Below are 20,866 nucleotides of genomic sequence, written 5' to 3' on the forward strand. Positions count from 1 at the left end.
CCAGTATAGCCCTCTACCCTCCAGATATAGACCAGTATAACCCTCTACCCTCCAAGTATAGACCAGTATAACCCTCTACCCTCCAGATATAGACCAGTATAACCCTCTACCCTCCAGGTATAGACCAGTATAACCCCCTACCCTCCAGGTATAGACCAGTATAACCCTCTACCCTCCAGATATAGACCAGTATAGCCCCCTACCCTCTAGGTATAGACCAGTATAACCCTCTTCCCTCCAGGTATAGACCAGTATAACCCTCTACCCTCCAGGTATAGACCAGTATAACCCTCTACCCTCCAGATATAGACCAGTATAGCCCCCTACCCTCCAGGTATAGACCAGTATAACCCCCTACCCTCCAGGTATAGACCAGTATAACCCTCTACCCTCCAGATATAGACCAGTATAGCCCCCTACCCTCCAGGTATAGACCAGTATAACCCTCTTCCCTCCAGGTATAGACCAGTATAGCCCCCTACCCTCCAGGTATAGACCAGTATAACCCTCTACCCTCCAGATATAGACCAGTATAACCCTCTACCCTCCAGATATAGACCAGTATAACCCTCTACCCTCCAAGTATAGACCAGTATAACCCTCTACCCTCCAGATATAGACCAGTATAACCCTCTACCCTCCAAGTATAGACCAGTATAACCCTCTACCCTCCAGATATAGACCAGTATAACCCTCTACCCTCCAGATATAGACCAGTATAACCCTCTACCCTCCAGGTATAGACCAGTATAGCCCCCTACCCTCCAGGTATAGACCAGTATAACCCTCTACCCTCCAGATATAGACCAGTATAACCCTCTACCCTCCAGATATAGACCAGTATAACCCTCTTCCCTCCAGATATAGACCAGTATAACCCTCTACCCTCCGTGGGCAGGTATAGACCAGTATAACCCCCTACCCTCCGTGGGCAGGTATAGACCAGTATAACCCCCTACCCTCCGTGGGCAGGTATAGACCAGTATAACCCTCTACCCTCCAGATATAGACCAGTATAACCCCCTACCCTCCGTGGGCAGGTATAGACCAGTATAACCCTCTACCCTCCAGATATAGACCAGTATAAACCTCTACCCTCCAGATATAGACCAGTATAACCCTCTACCCTCCGTGGGCAGGTATAGACCAGTATAACCCCCTACCCTCCGTGGGCAGGTATAGACCAGTATAACCCCCTACCCTCCGTGGGCAGGTATAGACCAGTATAACATTACATTACATTAAACTCATGAGATCTTGAAGTTTGAATCTGTGTTTGTATATATATGTATATATCTTGGGACGTGTTTGTATATATTTGTATATACCTTGGGATGTGTTTGTATATATATGTATATATCTTGGGACGTGTTTGTATATATTTGTATATACCTTGGGACGTGTTTGTATATATTTGTATATACCTTGGGATGTGTTTGTATATATATGTATATATCTTGGGACGTGTTTGTATATATATGTATATACCTTGGGATGTGTTTGTATATATGTGTATATACCTTGGGATGTGTTTGTATATATGTGTATATACCTTGCGATGTGTTTGTATATATGTGTATATACCTTGCGATGTGTTTGTATATATGTGTATATACTTGTATATATGTGTATATACCTTGGGATGTGTTTGTATATATATGTATATATCTTGGGACGTGTTTGTATATATGTGTATATACCTTGGGACGTGTTTGTATATATGTGTATATACCTTGGGATGTGTTTGTATATATATGTATATATCTTGGGACGTGTTTGTATATATGTGTATATACCTTGGGATGTGTTTGTATATATGTGTATATACCTTGGGATGTGTCTGTATATATGTGTATATACCTTGGGATGTGTTTGTATATATGTGTATATACCTTGCGATGTGTTTGTATATATGTGTATATACCTTGCGATGTGTTTGTATATATGTGTATATACTTGTATATATGTGTATATACCTTGGGATGTGTTTGTATATATATGTATATATCTTGGGATGTGTTTGTATATATGTGTATATACCTTGGGATGTGTTTGTATATATATGTATATATCTTGGGATGTGTTTGTATATATGTGTATATACCTTGGGATGTGTTTGTATATATGTGTATATACCCTGGGATGTGTTTGTATATATGTTAATTTATCTTGGGTTTGCATAGAACCCTTCTAATCCTTAATACTGTAGCCTACATGTGTCATGTGTTGTTATGTGTTGTTATGTGTTGTTATGTGTCATGTGTTGTTATGTGTCATGTGTTGTTATGTGTCATGTGTTGTCATGTGTTGTTATGTGTTGTTATGTGTCATGTGTTGTCATGTGTCATGTGTTGTTATGTGTTGTCATGTGTTGTTATGTGTTGTTATGTGTTGTTATGTGTTCATGTGTTGTTATGTGTCATGTGTTGTTATGTGTCATCGTGTGTTGTTATGTGTTGTTATGTGTTGTTATGTGTCATGTGTTGTTATGTGTTGTTATGTGTTGTTATGTGTTGTTATGTGTCATGTGTTGTTATGTGTTGTTATGTGTTGTTATGTGTCATGTGTGTTGTTATGTGTCATGTGTTGTTATGTGTCATGTGTTGTTATGTGTTGTTATGTGTTGTTATGTGTTATGTGTTGTTATGTGTCATGTGTTGTTATGTGTCATGTGTTGTTATGTGTCATGTGTTGTTATGTGTTGTTATGTGTTGTTATGTGTTGTTATGTGTCATGTGTTGTTATGTGTCATGTGTTGTTATGTGTTGTTATGTGTCATGTGTTGTTATGTGTCATGTGTTGTTATGTGTCATGTGTTGTTATGTGTTGTTATGTGTTGTTATGTGTTGTTATGTGTCATGTGTTGTTATGTGTTGTTATGTGTCATGTGTTGTTATGTGTTGTTATGTGTTGTTATGTGTCATGTGTTGTTATGTGTCATGTGTTGTTATGTGTTGTTATGTGTTGTTATGTGTCATGTGTCGTGTGTTGTTATGTGTTGTCATGTGTTGTTATGTGTCATGTTCATGTGTTGTTATGTGTTGTTATGTGTTGTGTCATGTGTGTTGTTATGTGTTGTTATGTGTTGTTATGTGTCATGTGTGTGTTGTTATGTGTTGTTATGTGTTGTTATGTGTTGTTGTGTTGTTATGTGTCATGTGTTGTTATGTGTTGTTATGTGTTGTTATGTGTCATGTGTTGTTATGTGTCATGTGTTGTTTGTTATGTGTTGTTATGTGTTGTTATGTGTCATGTGTTGTTATGTGTTGTCATGTGTTGTTATGTGTTGTTATGTGTCATGTGTCATGTGTTGTTATGTGTCATGTGTTGTTATGTGTTGTTATGTGTTGTTATGTGTCATGTGTTGTTATTATGTGTTGTTATGTGTTGTTATGTGTTATGTGTTGTTATGTGTCATGTGTTGTTTGTTATGTGTTGTTATGTGTCATGTGTTGTTATGTGTCATGTGTTGTTATGTGTCATGTGTTGTTATGTGTCATGTGTTGTTATGTGTTGTGTTGTTATGTATATGTGTTGTTATGTGTCGTGTGTTGTTATGTGTTGTCATGTGTTGTTATGTATCATGTGTTGTTATGTGTTGTCATGTGTTGTTATGTATCATGTGTTGTTATGTGTCATGTGTTGTTATGTGTTGTTATGTGTTGTTATGTGTTGTTATGTGTTGTCATGTGTTGTTATGTATCATGTGTTGTTATGTGTTGTTTGTTATGTGTTGTCATGTGTTATTATGTCGTGTGTTGTTATGTGTCGTGTGTTGTTATGTGTTGTTATGTGTCATGTGTCATGTGTTGTTATGTGTCATGTGTTGTTATGTGTTGTTATGTGTTGTTATGTGTCATGTGTCATGTGTTGTTATGTGTCGTGTTGTTTGTTATGTGTTGTTATGTGTCATGTGTTGTTATGTGTTGTTATGTGTCATGTGTTGTTATGTGTCATGTGTTGTTTGTTATGTGTTGTTATGTGTCATGTTCATGTGTTGTTATGTGTTGTGTTGTTATGTGTTGTTATGTGTTGTTATGTGTTGTTATGTGTTGTTATGTGTTGTGTTGTTTGTTATGTGTTGTTATGTGTCATGTGTTGTTATGTGTTGTTATGTGTCATGTGTTGTTATGTGTCATGTGTTGTTTGTTATGTGTTGTTATGTGTCATGTGTTGTTATGTGTTGTTATGTGTCATGTGTTGTTATGTGTTGTCATGTGTTGTTATGTGTTGTTATGTGTCATGTGTCATGTGTTGTTATGTGTCGTGTGTTGTTATGTGTTGTTATGTGTTGTTATGTGTCATGTGTCATGTGTTGTTATGTGTCATGTGTCATGTGTTGTTTGTTATGTGTTGTTATGTGTTGTTATGTGTCATGTGTTGTTATGTGTCATGTGTTGTTTGTTATGTGTTGTTATGTGTCATGTGTTGTTTGTTATGTGTTGTTATGTGTCATGTGTTGTTATGTATCATGTGTTGTTATGTGTCATGTGTTGTTTGTTATGTGTTGTTATGTGTCATGTGTTGTTTGTTATGTGTTGTTATGTGTCATGTGTTGTTATGTATCATGTGTTGTTATGTATCATGTGTTGTTATGTGTCATGTGTTGTTATGTGTTGTTATGTGTCGTGTGTTGTTATGTGTCATGTGTTGTTATGTGTCATGTGTTGTTATGTGTCATGTGTTGTTATGTGTTGTTATGTGTTGTTATGTGTTGTTATGTGTCATGTGTTGTTATGTGTTGTTATGTGTTGTTATGTGTCATGTGTTGTTATGTGTCATGTGTTGTTATGTGTCATGTGTTGTTATGTGTTGTTATGTGTCGTGTGTTGTTATGTGTCATGTGTTGTTATGTGTCATGTGTTGTTATGTGTTGTTATGTGTCATGTGTTGTTATGTGTCATGTGTTGTTATGTGTCATGTGTTGTTATGTGTCATGTTATGTGTCATGTGTTGTGTGTTGTTATGTGTTGTTATGTGTTGTTATGTGTCATGTGTGTGTTGTTATGTGTTGTTATGTGTTGTTATGTGTTGTTATGTGTTGTTATGTGTCATGTGTCATGTGTTGTTATGTGTTGTTATGTGTTGTTATGTGTTGTTATGTGTTGTTATGTGTTGTTATGTGTTGTTATGTGTCATGTGTTGTTATGTGTTGTCATGTGTTGTTATGTGTCATGTGTCATGTGTTGTTATGTGTCGTGTTATGTGTTGTTATGTGTTGTTATGTGTTGTTATGTGTTGTTATGTGTTGTTATGTGTTGTTATGTGTCATGTGTTGTTATGTGTCATGTGTTGTTATGTGTTGTTATGTGTTGTCATGTGTTGTTATGTGTTGTTATGTGTTGTCATGTGTCATGTGTTGTTATGTGTTGTTATGTGTTGTTATGTGTTGTTATGTGTCATGTGTTGTTATGTGTCATGTGTTGTTATGTGTCATGTGTTGTTATGTGTTGTTATGTGTTGTTATGTGTTGTTATGTGTTGTCATGTGTTGTTATGTGTTGTCATGTGTCATGTGTTGTTATGTGTTGTTATGTGTTGTTATGTGTTGTTATGTGTCATGTGTTGTTATGTGTCATGTGTTGTTATGTGTCATGTGTCGTGTGTTGTTATGTGTCGTGTGTCATGTGTTGTTATGTGTTGTCATGTGTTGTTATGTGTCATGTGTCATGTGTTGTTATGTGTTGTTATGTGTCGTGTGTCATGTGTCATGTGTTGTTATGTGTTGTCATGTGTTGTTATGTGTTGTCATGTGTTGTTATGTGTTGTGTCATGTGTTGTTATGTGTTGTCATGTGTTGTTATGTGTTGTGTGTTGTTATGTGTTGTTATGTGTCATGTGTCATGTGTTGTTATGTGTCGTGTGTTGTTATGTGTTGTCATGTGTTGTTATGTGTTGTCATGTGTTGTTATGTGTTGTCATGTGTTGTTATGTGTTGTCATGTGTTGTTATGTGTTGTCATGTGTCATGTGTTGTTATGTGTTGTTATGTGTTGTTATGTGTCATGTGTTGTTTGTTATGTGTTGTTATGTGTTGTTATGTGTCATGTGTTGTTATGTGTCATGTGTTGTTTGTTATGTGTTGTTATGTGTCATGTTTGTTATGTGTCATGTGTTGTTATGTGTCATGTGTTGTTATGTGTCATGTGTTGTTATGTGTCATGTGTTGTTATGTGTCATGTGTTGTTATGTGTCATGTGTTGTTATGTGTTGTCATGTGTTGTTATGTGTCATGTGTTGTTATGTGTTGTCATGTGTTGTTATGTGTCATGTGTTGTTATGTGTCATGTGTTGTTATGTGTTGTTATGTGTTGTTATGTGTTGTGTTGTTATGTGTCATGTGTTGTTATGTATCATGTGTTGTTATGTGTTGTTATGTGTTGTTATGTGTTATTATGTGTCGTGTGTTGTTATGTGTCATGTGTTGTTATGTGTTGTTATGTGTCATGTGTCATGTGTTGTTATGTGTTGTGTTGTTATGTGTTGTTATGTGTTGTTATGTGTCATGTGTCATGTGTTGTTATGTGTCGTGTGTTGTTTGTTATGTGTTGTTATGTGTCATGTGTTGTTATGTGTTGTTATGTGTCATGTGTTGTTATGTGTCATGTTTGTTTGTTATGTGTTGTTATGTGTCATGTTATGTGTTGTTATGTGTCGTGTGTTGTTATGTGTTGTTATGTGTCATGTTCATGTGTTGTTATGTGTCATGTGTTGTTTGTTATGTGTTGTTATGTGTCATGTGTTGTTATGTGTTGTTATGTGTCATGTGTCATGTGTTGTTATGTGTTGTTATGTGTCATGTGTTGTTATGTGTTGTTATGTGTTGTTATGTGTCATGTGTTGTTATGTGTCATGTGTTGTTTGTTATGTGTTGTTATGTGTCATGTGTTGTTTGTTATGTGTTGTTATGTGTCATGTGTTGTTATGTATCATGTGTTGTTATGTGTCATGTGTTGTTTGTTATGTGTTGTTATGTGTCATGTGTTATGTTTGTTATGTGTTGTTATGTGTCATGTGTTGTTATGTATCATGTGTTGTTATGTATCATGTGTTGTTATGTGTCATGTGTTGTTATGTGTTGTTATGTGTCATGTGTTGTTATGTGTCATGTGTTGTTATGTGTCATGTGTTGTTATGTGTTGTTATGTGTCATGTGTTGTTATGTGTTGTTATTATGTCATGTGTTGTTATGTGTCATGTGTTGTTATGTGTTGTTATGTGTCATGTGTTGTTATGTGTCATGTGTTGTTATGTGTCATGTGTTGTTATGTGTCATGTTTGTTTGTGTCATGTGTTGTTATGTGTCATGTGTTGTTATGTGTTTGTTATGTGTGTTGTTATGTGTCATGTGTTGTTATGTGTCATGTGTTGTTATGTGTCATTGTGTTGTTATGTATCATGTGTTGTTATGTATCATGTGTTGTTATGTGTCATGTGTTGTTATGTATCATGTGTTGTTATGTATCATGTGTTGTTATGTGTCATGTGTTGTTATGTGTCATGTGTTGTTATGTGTCATGTGTTGTTATGTGTCATGTGTTGTTATGTGTTGTTATGTATCATGTGTTGTTATGTGTTGTTATGTATCATGTTTGTTATGTGTTGTTATGTGTTGTTATGTGTCATGTGTTGTTATGTATCATGTGTTGTTATGTGTCATTGTTGTTATGTGTTGTTATTATGTGTTGTTATGTGTCATGTGTTGTTATGTGTCATGTGTTGTTATGTGTTGTTATGTGTTGTTATGTGTTGTCATGTGTTGTTATGTGTCATGTGTTGTTATGTATCATGTGTTGTTATGTGTCATGTGTTGTTATGTGTCATGTGTTGTTATGTGTCATGTGTTGTTATGTATCATGTGTTGTTATGTATGTGTTGTTATGTGTCATGTGTTGTTATGTGTTGTTATGTATCATGTGTTGTTATGTGTTGTTATGTATCATGTGTTGTTATGTGTTGTTATGTGTTGTTATGTGTCATGTGTTGTTATGTATCATGTGTTGTTATGTGTCATGTGTTGTTATGTGTTGTTATGTATCATGTGTTGTCATGTGTTGTTATGTGTTGTTATGTGTCATGTGTTGTTATGTGTCATGTGTTGTTATGTGTTGTGTGTTGTTATGTGTCATGTGTTGTTATGTGTCATGTGTTGTTATGTGTCATGTGTTGTTATGTATCATGTGTTGTTATGTGTCGTGTGTTGTTATGTGTTGTCATGTGTTGTTATGTATCATGTGTTGTTATGTGTTGTCATGTGTTGTTATGTATCATGTGTTGTTATGTGTCATGTGTTGTTATGTGTTGTCATGTGTTGTTATGTGTTGTGTTGTTATGTGTTGTCATGTGTTGTTATGTGTCATGTGTTGTTATGTGTCGTGTGTTGTTATGTGTTGTCATGTGTTATTATGTGTCGTGTGTTGTCATGTGTTGTTATGTGTCGTGTGTTGTTATGTGTCATGTGTTGTTATGTGTTGTTATGTGTTGTTATGTGTTGTTATGTGTTATGTGTTGTTATGTGTTATGTGTTGTTATGTGTTATGTGTTGTTATGTGTTGTGTGTTGTTATGTGTCATGTGTTGTTATGTGTCATGTGTTGTTATGTGTTATGTGTTGTTATGTGTTGTTATGTGTCATGTGTTGTTATGTGTCATGTGTTGTTATGTGTTGTGTGTTGTTATGTGTTGTTATGTGTTGTTATGTGTTGTTATGTGTTGTTATGTGTTATGTGTTGTTATGTGTTGTTATGTGTTGTTATGTGTTGTGTGTTGTTATGTGTCATGTGTTGTTATGTGTTGTTATGTATCATGTGTTGTTATGTGTCATGTGTTGTTATGTGTCGTGTGTTGTTTGTTATGTGTTGTTATGTGTTGTTATGTGTCATGTGTTGTTATGTGTCATGTGTTGTTATGTATCATGTGTTGTTATGTGTCGTGTGTTGTTTGTTATGTGTTGTTATGTGTTGTTATGTGTCATGTGTTGTTATGTGTTGTTATGTGTTGTTATGTGTTGTTATGTGTTGTTATGTGTTGTTATGTGTTGTTATGTGTTGTGTGTTGTTATGTGTCATGTGTTGTTATGTGTTGTTATGTGTTGTTATGTGTTGTTATGTGTTGTTATGTGTTGTTATGTGTCATGTGTCATGTGTTGTTATGTGTTGTTATGTGTTGTTATGTGTCATGTGTTGTTATGTGTTGTTATGTGTTGTTATGTGTTGTTATGTGTTGTTATGTGTTGTTATGTGTTGTTATGTGTCATGTGTTGTTATGTGTCATGTGTTGTTATGTGTTGTCATGTGTTGTTATGTGTCATGTGTTGTTATGTGTTGTTATGTGTTGTTATGTGTTGTTATGTGTTGTTATGTGTTGTTATGTGTTGTTATGTGTTGTGTGTTGTTATGTGTCATGTGTTGTTATGTGTTGTTATGTGTTGTTATGTGTTGTTATGTGTTGTTATGTGTTGTTATGTGTTATGTGTTGTTATGTGTTGTTATGTGTTGTTATGTGTTGTTATGTGTTGTTATGTGTTGTGTGTTGTTATGTGTCGTGTGTTGTTATGTGTTGTTATGTGTCATGTGTTGTTATGTGTCATGTGTTGTTATGTGTCATGTGTTGTTATGTGTTGTTATGTGTCATGTGTTGTTATGTGTTGTTATGTGTTGTTATGTGTTATGTGTTGTTATGTGTCATGTGTTGTTATGTGTCATGTGTTGTTATGTGTTGTTATGTGTTGTTATGTGTTATGTGTTGTTATGTGTCATGTGTTGTTATGTGTTGTTATGTGTTGTTATGTGTCATGTGTTGTTATGTGTTGTTATGTGTTGTTATGTGTCATGTGTTGTTATGTGTTGTTATGTGTTGTTATGTGTCATGTGTTGTTTGTTATGTGTTGTTATGTGTCATGTGTTGTTATGTGTCATGTGTTGTTATGTATCATGTGTTGTTATGTATCATGTGTTGTTATGTGTCATGTGTTGTTATGTGTCATGTGTTGTTATGTGTCGTGTGTTGTTATGTGTTGTTATGTGTTGTTATGTGTCATGTGTTGTTATGTGTCATGTGTTGTTATGTGTCATGTGTTGTCATGTGTTGTTATGTGTCATGTGTTGTTATGTGTCATGTGTTGTTATGTGTCATGTGTTGTTATGTGTCATGTGTTGTTATGTGTCATGTGTTGTTATGTGTCATGTGTGTGTTGTTATGTGTCATGTGTTGTTATGTGTCATGTGTTGTTATGTATCATGTGTTGTTATGTATCATGTGTTGTTATGTATCATGTGTTGTTATGTATCATGTGTTGTTATGTGTCATGTGTTGTTATGTATCATGTGTTGTTATGTGTCATGTGTTGTTATGTATCATGTGTTGTTATGTGTCATGTGTTGTTATGTATCATGTGTTGTTATGTGTCATGTGTTGTTATGTATCATGTGTTGTTATGTATCATGTGTTGTTATGTATCATGTGTTGTTATGTGTCATGTGTTGTTATGTGTCATGTGTTGTTATGTGTTGTTATGTATCATGTGTTGTTATGTGTCATGTGTTGTTATGTGTCATGTGTTGTTATGTATCATGTGTTGTTATGTGTTATGTGTTGTTATGTATCATGTGTTGTTATGTATCATGTGTTGTTATGTATCATGTGTTGTTATGTGTCATGTGTTGTTATGTGTCATGTGTTGTTATCATGTGTTGTTATGTATCATGTGTTGTTATGTATCATGTGTTGTTATGTATCATGTGTTGTTATGTATCATGTGTTGTTATGTATCATGTGTTGTTATGTATCATGTGTTGTTATGTGTCATGTGTTGTTATGTGTCATGTGTTGTTATGTGTTGTTATGTGTCATGTGTTGTTATGTGTTGTTATGTATCATGTGTTGTTATGTATCATGTGTTGTTATGTGTCATGTGTTGTTATGTGTCATGTGTTGTTATGTGTCATGTGTTGTTATGTGTCATGTGTTGTTATGTGTTGTTATGTATCATGTGTTGTTATGTGTCATGTGTTGTTATGTGTCATGTGTTGTTATGTGTCATGTGTTGTTATGTATCATGTGTTGTTATGTGTCATGTGTTGTTATGTGTCATGTGTTGTTATGTATCATGTGTTGTTATGTGTCATGTGTTGTTATGTATCATGTGTTGTTATGTGTCATGTGTTGTTATGTATCATGTGTTGTTATGTGTCATGTGTTGTTATGTATCATGTGTTGTTATGTGTCATGTGTTGTTATGTGTCATGTGTTGTTATGTGTCATGTGTTGTTATGTGTCATGTGTTGTTATGTATCATGTGTTGTTATGTGTTGTTATGTATCATGTGTTGTTATGTGTCATGTGTTGTTATGTGTCATGTGTTGTTATGTGTCATGTGTTGTTATGTGTCATGTGTTGTTATGTGTCATGTGTTGTTATGTATCATGTGTTGTTATGTGTCATGTGTTGTTATGTATCATGTGTTGTTATGTGTCATGTGTTGTTATGTATCATGTGTTGTTATGTATCATGTGTTGTTATGTGTTGTTATGTGTCATGTGTTGTTATGTTATGTGTTGTCATGTGTTGTTATGTGTCATGTGTTGTTATGTGTCATGTGTTGTTATGTGTCATGTGTTGTTATGTGTCATGTGTTGTTATGTGTCATGTGTTGTTATGTGTTGTTATGTGTCATGTGTTGTTATGTGTTGTTATGTGTCATGTGTTGTTATTATGTGTTGTTATGTATCATGTGTTGTTATGTGTCATGTGTTGTTATGTGTCATGTGTTGTTATGTGTCATGTGTTGTTATGTGTCATGTGTTGTTATGTATCATGTGTTGTTATGTGTCATGTGTTGTTATGTGTCATGTGTTGTTTGTTATGTGTTGTTATGTGTCGTGTGTTATTATGTGTTGTTGTTGTCATGTGTTGTTATGTGTCATGTGTTGTTATGTGTCATGTGTTGTTATGTGTCATGTGTTGTTATGTATCATGTGTTGTTATGTGTCGTGTGTTGTTATGTGTTGTCATGTGTTGTTATGTGTTGTTATGTGTCATGTGTTGTTATGTGTTGTGTTGTTATGTGTCATGTGTTGTTATGTATCATGTGTTGTTATGTGTTATGTGTTGTTATGTGTTGTCATGTATTGTTATGTGTCGTGTGTTGTTATGTGTTGTCATGTGTTGTTATGTATCATGTGTTGTTATGTGTCATGTGTTGTTATGTGTCATGTGTTGTTATGTGTTATGTTGTTATGTGTTATGTGTTGTTATGTGTTGTCATGTGTTGTTATGTGTTGTTATGTGTGTCATGTGTTGTTATGTGTTATGTGTTGTTATGTGTTGTCATGTGTTGTTATGTATCATGTGTTGTTATGTATCATGTGTTGTTATGTGTCGTGTGTTGTTATGTGTCATGTGTTGTTATGTATCATGTGTTGTTATGTGTTATGTTTGTTATGTGTTGTGTGTTGTTATGTGTCATGTGTTGTTATGTGTTATGTTATGTTATTGTTATGTGTTGTTATGTGTTGTTATGTGTCGTGTGTTGTTATGTGTCGTGTGTTGTTATGTGTTGTTATGTATCATGTGTTGTTATGTGTTGTTATGTGTTGTTATGTGTTGTTATGTGTCGTGTGTACCATTCATCACCACACATGAAATTCCCTCCCAGGAAGTAAAAGTTCATTGAATTTAAATTGAATTTCTCTCTCTTTCTATTTCTCTCTCTCTCGCTCTCTTTCTTTCTCTTCATCCCTCTCTCTCTCTCTCCCATCTTTCTCTTTATCACTCGCTCTCTCTCCTTCTCTTTCTCTACCACTCTCTCTCTCCTATCTTTCTCTTCATCCCTCTCTCTCTCTCTCTCTCTCTCTCTCTCTCTCTCTCTAGGTTTTCCCCTGAATGTGCTGTGTCTCTTGCCTCATCTTGTGCAACACTTTGGCCACCCCACTCAGTTCTGCAAGGAGAGCGCTGAGAGGATCGCACAGGTAAAACACCAAACTACATTTCAAATGGTCGTATAGTGTTATTCCTGTTGGTCTTACGTTTATAGTGTTATTCCTGTTGGTCGTTCGTTTATAGTGTTATTCCTGTTGGTCGTACGTTTATAGTGTTATTCCTGTTGGTCTTACGTTTATAGTGTTATTCCTGTTGGTCTTACGTTTATAGTGTTATTCCTGTTGGTCGTACGTTTATAGTGTTATTCCTGTTGGTCGTACGTTTATAGTGTTATTCCTGTTGGTCTTACGTTTATAGTGTTATTCCTGTTGGTCTTACGTTTATAGTGTTATTCCTGTTGGTCTTACGTTTATAGTGTTATTCCTGTTGGTCTTACGTTTATAGTGTTATTCCTGTTGGTCTTACATTTATAGTGTTATTCCTGTTGGTCTTACGTTTATAGTGTTATTCCTGTTGATCTTACGTTTATAGTGTTATTCCTGTTGGTCTTACGTTTATAGTGTTATTCCTGTTGGTCTTACGTTTATAGTGTTATTCCTGTTGGTCTTACGTTTATAGTGTTATTCCTGTTGGTCTTACGTTTATAGTGTTATTCCTGTTGGTCTTACGTTTATAGTGTTATTCCTGTTGGTCTTACGTTTATAGTGTTATTCCTGTTGGTCGTACGTTTATAGTGTTATTCCTGTTGATCTTACGTTTATAGTGTTATTCCTGTTGGTCTTACGTTTATAGTGTTATTCCTGTTGGTCTTACGTTTATAGTGTTATTCCTGTTGGTCTTACGTTTATAGTGTTATTCCTGTTGGTCTTACGTTTATAGTGTTATTCCTGTTGGTCTTACGTTTATAGTGTTATTCCTGTTGGTCTTACGTTTATAGTGTTATTCCTGTTGGTCTTACGTTTATAGTTTTATTCCTGTTGGTCTTACGTTTATAGTGTTATTCCTGTTGGTCTTACGTTTATAGTGTTATTCCTGTTGGTCTTACGTTTATAGTGTTATTCCTGTTGGTCTTACGTTTATAGTGTTATTCCTGTTGGTCTTACGTTTATAGTTTTATTCCTGTTGGTCTTACGTTTATAGTGTTATTCCTGTTGGTCTTACGTTTATAGTGTTATTCCTGTTGGTCTTACGTTTATAGTGTTATTCCTGTTGGTCTTACGTTTATAGTGTTATTCCTGTTGGTCTTACGTTTATAGTGTTATTCCTGTTGGTCGTACGTTTATAGTGTTATTCCTGTTGGTCTTACGTTTATAGTGTTATTCCTGTTGGTCTTACGTTTATAGTGTTATTCCTGTTGGTCTTACGTTTATAGTGTTATTCCTGTTGGTCTTACGTTTATAGTGTTATTCCTGTTGCAGTTAAAGAGTCTGTTTCATTGTCTTAGATCGTTGTCCACTGGACCGTCCAGCTTCTCTGTTGTTACCACAGAGTTACATCTACTCTATCAGTTCCCGTAGCTTCCTGTTTCTCTCCCCCTCCCTCCAGGTATGTCTGGAGGAGAAGAACACCAAGCTGTCTCACCTGGCCCATGTGATGACCCTGTATAAGAACAGGTCGTACACGCGGGACCCCTTCTCCTGGGTCAGCGTCGTGTGTCGCTATCTCCACGAGGCCTTCGCTGACATCACGCTCAACATGGTGACCTACATGGCTGAGGTGAGCATCACACTCAACATGATCACCTACATACCTGAGGTGAGCATCACACTCAACATGATCACCTACATACCTGAGGTGAGCATCACACTCAACATGGCCACCTACATACCTGAGGTGAGCATCACACTCAACATGGCCACCTACATACCTGAGGTGAGCATCACACTTAACATGGCCACCTACATACCTGAGGTGAGCATCACACTCAACATGGCCACCTACATACCTGAGGTGAGCATCACACTCAACATGGCCATCTACATGGCTGAGGTGAGCATCACACTCAACATGGCCACCTACATACCTGAGGTGAGCATCACACTCAACATGGCCATCTACATACCTGAGGTGAGCATCACACTCAACATGATCACCTACATACCTGAGGTGAGCATCACACTCAACATGGCCACCTACATACCTGAGGTGAGCATCACACTCAACATGGCCACCTACATACCTGAGGTGAGCATCACACTCAACATGATCACCTACATACCTGAGGTGAGCATCACAATCAACATGATCACCTACATACCTGAGGTGAGCATCACACTCAACATGGCCACCTACATACCTGAGGTGAGCATCACACTCAACATGATCACCTACATACCTGAGGTGAGCATCACACTCAACATGATCACCTACATGGCTGAGGTGAGCATCACACTCAACATGATCACCTATATACCTGAGGTGAGCATCACACTCAACATGGCCACCTACATACCTGAGGTGAGCATCACACTCAACATGGCCACCTACATACCTGAGGTGAGCATCACACTCAATATGGCCACCTACATACCTGAGGTGAGCATCACACTCAACATGGCCACCTACATACCTGAGGTGAGCCTCACACTCAACATGGCCACCTACATACCTGAGGTGAGCATCACACTCAACATGGCCACCTACATACCTGAGGTGAGCATCACACTCAACATGGCCACCTACATACCTGAGGTGAGCATCACACTCAACATGGCCACCTACATACCTGAGGTGAGCATCACACTCAACATGGCCACCTACATACCTGAGGTGAGCATCACACTCAACATGGCCACCTACATACCTGAGGTGAGCATCACACTCAACATGGCCACCTACATACCTGAGGTGAGCATCACACTCAACATGGCCATCTACATGGCTGAGGTGAGCATCACACTCAACATGGCCACCTACATACCTGAGGTGAGCATCACACTCAACATGGCCACCTACATACCTGAGGTGAGCATCACACTCAACATGGCCACCTACATACCTGAGGTGAGCATCACACTCAACATGGTCACCTACATACCTGAGGTGAGCATCACACTCAACATGGCCATCTACATGGCTGAGGTGAGCATCACACTCAACATGGCCACCTACATACCTGAGGTGAGCATCACACTCAACATGGCCACCTACATACCTGAGGTGAGCATCACACTCAACATGTTCACCTACATACCTGAGGTGAGCCTCACACTCAACATGGCCACCTACATACCTGAGGTGAGCATCACACTCAACATGGCCACCTACATACCTGAGGTGAGCATCACACTCAACATGGCCACCTACATACCTGAGGTGAGCCTCACACTCAACATGGCCACCTACATACCTGAGGTGAGCCTCACACTCAACATGTTCACCTACATACCTGAGGTGAGCATCACACTCAACATGTTCACCTATGTGACTACATGGAAAAGGCTTTAAATTCACCAATATGCACATTTCCACCCAGTGTTACAAATACTTTTATCAGTCTGAGGTCCTACAAATAATCTAAAAAAAATTTAAACGGAATATATGACCCATATCAAATCAAAATCTAATTGTTTTTAATTGTATTAGTCACATGCTTCATAAACAACAGGTGTAGACTAACAGGGAAATGCTTCCTGGCTGGTCGTAAACAACAGGTGTAGACTAACAGGGAAATGCTTCCTGGCTGGTCGTAAACAACAGGTGTAGACTAACAGGGAAATGCTTCCTGGCTGGTCGTAAACAACAGGTGTAGACTAACAGAGAAATGCTTACTGGCTGGTCGTAAACAACAGGTGTAGACTAACAGAGAAATGCTCCCTGGCTGGTCGTAAACAACAGGTGTAGACTAACAGAGAAATGCTCCGTGGCTGGTTGTAAACAACAGGTGTAGACTAACAGAGAAATGCTCCCTGGCTGGTCGTAAACAACAGGTGTAGACTAACAGGGAAATGCTCCCTGGCTGGTCGTAAACAACAGGTGTAGACGAACAGGGAAATGCTCCCTGGCTGGTTGTAAACAACAGGTGTAGACGAACAGGGAAATGCTCCCTGGCTGGTCGTAAACAGTTGCCTCTAGTTGCACAGGTGACAAGCTGGTAGAAATGAGGTAAGACAGATTTCAGTTTTCCTGCATTAACATCACCAGGATGAGCTTTGCTTATGTCCCTATTCAGCTCGTTGAGTACAGTCTCAGTGCCAGCATCGGTTTGTGGTGGCAAATAGACAGCAATGAAAACTATAGATGAAAACTCTCTTGGTAAATAGTATGGTCTACAGCTTATCATCTATCTCTCTCTCCCCCTCTCCCTCCCCCACTCTCTCTGCTGTAGCTCCTGGACAAGGGCCTACCCAGCATGCAACAGTCATTGCTGCAGATCATCTACTGTCTGTTGAGCCACATGGACATGACAGTTGTCCAGGTCAGACAGTTCAATGCTGACGTCCTGAAGACCATCGAGAAGTTTATACAGGTCAGTCCTCTACCCTACCCCAATACCTACTGTACAGGTCAGAGTCCTCTACCCTACCCCAATACCTACTGTACAGGTCAGTCCTCTACCCTACCCCAATACCTACTGTACAGGTCAGAGTCCTCTACCCTACCCCAATACCTACTACAGGTCAGAGTCCTCTACCCTACCCCAATACCTACTACAGGTCAGTCCTTTACCCTACCCCAATACCTACTGTACAGGTCAGAGTCCTCTACCAATACCTACTGTACCTACTACAGGTCAGAGTCCTCTACCAATACCTACTGTACAGGTCAGAGTCCTTTACCCTACCCCAATACCTACTGTACAGGTCAGTCCTCTACCCTACCCCAATACCTACTGTACCACAATACCTACCCTACCCCAATACCTACTGTACAGGTCAGTCCTCTACCCTACCCCAATACCTACTGTACCACAATACCTACCCTACCCCAATACCTACTGTACAGGTCAGTCCTCTACCCTACCCCAATACCTACTGTACCACAATACCTACCCTACCCCAATACCTACTACAGGTCAGAGTCCTCTACCAATACCTACTGTACAGGTCAGAGTCCTTTACCCTACCCCAATACCTACTGTACAGGTCAGAGTCCTCTACCCTACCCCAATACCTACTGTACAGGTCAGAGTCCTCTACCCTACCCCAATACCTACTGTACAGGTCAGTCCTCTACCCTACCCCAATACCTACTACAGGCCAGTCCTCTACCCTACCCCAATACCTACTGTACAGGTCAGTCCTCTACCCTACCCCAATACCTACTGTACAGGTCAGTCCTCTACCCTACCCCAATACCTACTGTACAGGTCAGTCCTTTACCCTACCCCAATACCTACTGTACAGGTCAGAGTCCTCTACCAATACCTACTGTACCTACTACAGGTCAGAGTCCTCTACCAATACCTACTGTACCTACTACAGGTCAGAGTCCTCTACCAATACCTACTGTACCACAATACCCAACCTACTACAGGTCAGAGTCCTCTACCAATACCTACTGTACAGGTCAGAGTCCTCTACCAATACCTACTGTACCACAAGACCCTACCTAATACAGGTCAGAGTCCTCTACCCTACCCCAATACCTACTGTACAGGTCAGAGTCCTCTACCCTACCCCAATACCTACTGTACAGGTCAGAGTCCTCTACCCTACCCCAATACCTACTACAGGTCAGAGTCCTCTACCCTACCCCAATACCTACTACAGGTCAGAGTCCTCTACCCTACCCCAATACCTACTACAGGTCAGAGTCCTCTACCCTACCCCAATACCTACTACAGGTCAGGCCTCTACCCTACCCCAATACCTACTGTACAGGTCAGAGTCCTCTACCCTACCCCAATACCTACTACAGGTCAGTCCTCTACCCTACCCCAATACCTACTGTACAGGTCAGAGTCCTCTACCCTACCCCAATACCTACTGTACAGGTCAGAGTCCTCTACCCTACCCCAATACCTACTACAGGCCAGTCCTCCACCTACCTAGCAACCTCAATACCTACTGTACCACAATACAGGTCAGTCCTCTACCTACCTAGAGCCCTCAATACCCTCCCTAATACCCTCCATAATACAGGCCAGTCCTCCACCTACCTAGCAACCTCAATACCTACTGTACCACAATACAGGTCAGTCCTCTACCTACCTAGCAACCTCAATACCTACTGTACCACAATACAGGTCAGTCCTCTACCTACCTAGCAACCACAATACCCTCCCTAATACAGGTCAGTCCTCTACCTACCTAGCGCCCTCAATACCTACTGTACCACAATACAGGTCAGTCCTCCACCTACCTAGCAACCTCAATACCTACTGTACCACAATACAGGTCAGTCCTCTACCGACCTAGCAACCTCAATACCCTCCCTAATACAGGTCAGTCCTCTACCTACCTAGCAACCACAATACCTACTGTACCACAATACAGGTCAGTCCTCTACCTACCGAGCAACCTCAATACCTACTTTACCACAATACAGGTCAGTCCTCTACCTACCAAGCAACCTCAATACCTACTGTACCTCAATACAGGTCAGTCCTCTACCTACCTCGCAACCTCAATACCCTCCCAAATACAGGTCAGTCCTCTACCTACCGAGCAACCTCAACACCCTCCCTAATACAGGTCAGTCCTCTACCTACCGAGCAACCTCAACACCCTCCCTAATACAGGTCAGTCCTCTACCTACCGAGCAACCTCAATACCCTCCCAAATACAGGTCAGTCCTCGACCTACCTAGCAACATCAATACCCTCCCAAATACAGGTCAGTCCTCGACCTACCTAGCAACCTCAATACCTGTCCTACTACAGGTCAGTCCTCTACCTACCAAGCAACCTCAATACCTACCCTAATACCCTCCCTAATACAGGTCAGTCCTCTACCTACCTAGCAACCTCAATACCTACCCTAATACCCTCCCTAATACAGGTCAGTCCTCTACCTACCTAGCGCCCTCAATACCTACTGTACCACAATACAGGTCAGTCCTCTACCTACCTAGCGCCCTCAATACCTACTGTACCTCTATACAGGTCAGTCCTCTACCTACCTAGCAACCTCAATACCCTCCCTAATACAGGTCAGTCCTCTACCTACCTAGCGACCTCAATACCCTCCCTAATACAGGTCAGTCCTCTACCTACCTGGCGACCTCAATACCTGCCCCAATACCGCAATACCCTCCCTAATACTGCAATATATATATACACCCCATATACTGCAATACCTGCCCCAATACCGCAATACCTACTGTACCACAATACTGCAATATGTTCCCCATATACTGCAATATCTACCCCAATACTGCAATACCTGCCTCAATACTGCAATATCTAGCCCATATACTGCATATATCTGCCCCAAAACTGCAATACCTGCCCCAATAGTGCAATACCTGCCCCAATACCCCATAATATCTACCCCATATACTGCAACAACTGCCCCAATACTGCAATACCTGCCCCATATACTGCAATATCCTACATTTGTGTGTGTGTGTGTGTGTGTGTGTGTGTGTGTGTGTGTGTGTGTGTGTGTGTGTGTGTGTGTGTGTGTGTGTGTGTGTGTGTGTGTGTGTGTGTGTGTGTGTGTGTGTGTGTGTGTGTGTGTGTGTGTGTGTGTGTGTGTGTGTGTGTGTGTGTGTGTGTGTATAACCCTCTCTCTCCCATCAGACGGTCCACTGGAAGGATGCGTTAAACATTCTGAAGCTGGTGGTGTCTCGGTCAGCCAGTCTGGTCCACCCTGCTTATAGCCACGCCCACGGTGACCTCTCTAACCTGGAGGTCAGTAGGATCTGGGACGGATCAGCCAAGGCCCTGCCCGGCAAGACACTGGACTTCACCTTTGACATATCAGAGGTGGGAGAGCCATCGAACACAGACACGCATACTCTCTCTCTCTCTCTCTCTCTCTCTCTCTCTCTCTCTGTCTGTCTCTCTTTCTCGTTCTTTCTTTCTGTCTCTCTCACTCTCTCTCAC

General features: G+C 39.3%; 1 protein-coding gene across 1 annotated transcript in view; it reads left to right on the top strand.

Moving 5' to 3' along the window:
- Positions 1 to 20,866, top strand: part of LOC118379798 (protein furry homolog) — a 189,981-nt gene that overhangs the window by 152,855 nt on the left and 16,260 nt on the right. The window contains 4 exon segments of the mRNA XM_052521747.1: positions 12,868 to 12,965; positions 14,422 to 14,592; positions 17,204 to 17,344; positions 20,561 to 20,746. Coding sequence (XP_052377707.1) covers positions 12,868 to 12,965; positions 14,422 to 14,592; positions 17,204 to 17,344; positions 20,561 to 20,746 — 596 coding nt within the window.

This window comes from Oncorhynchus keta, chromosome 6, assembly GCF_023373465.1.
Source record: "Oncorhynchus keta strain PuntledgeMale-10-30-2019 chromosome 6, Oket_V2, whole genome shotgun sequence".
NCBI classification, from domain to species: domain Eukaryota; kingdom Metazoa; phylum Chordata; class Actinopteri; order Salmoniformes; family Salmonidae; genus Oncorhynchus; species Oncorhynchus keta.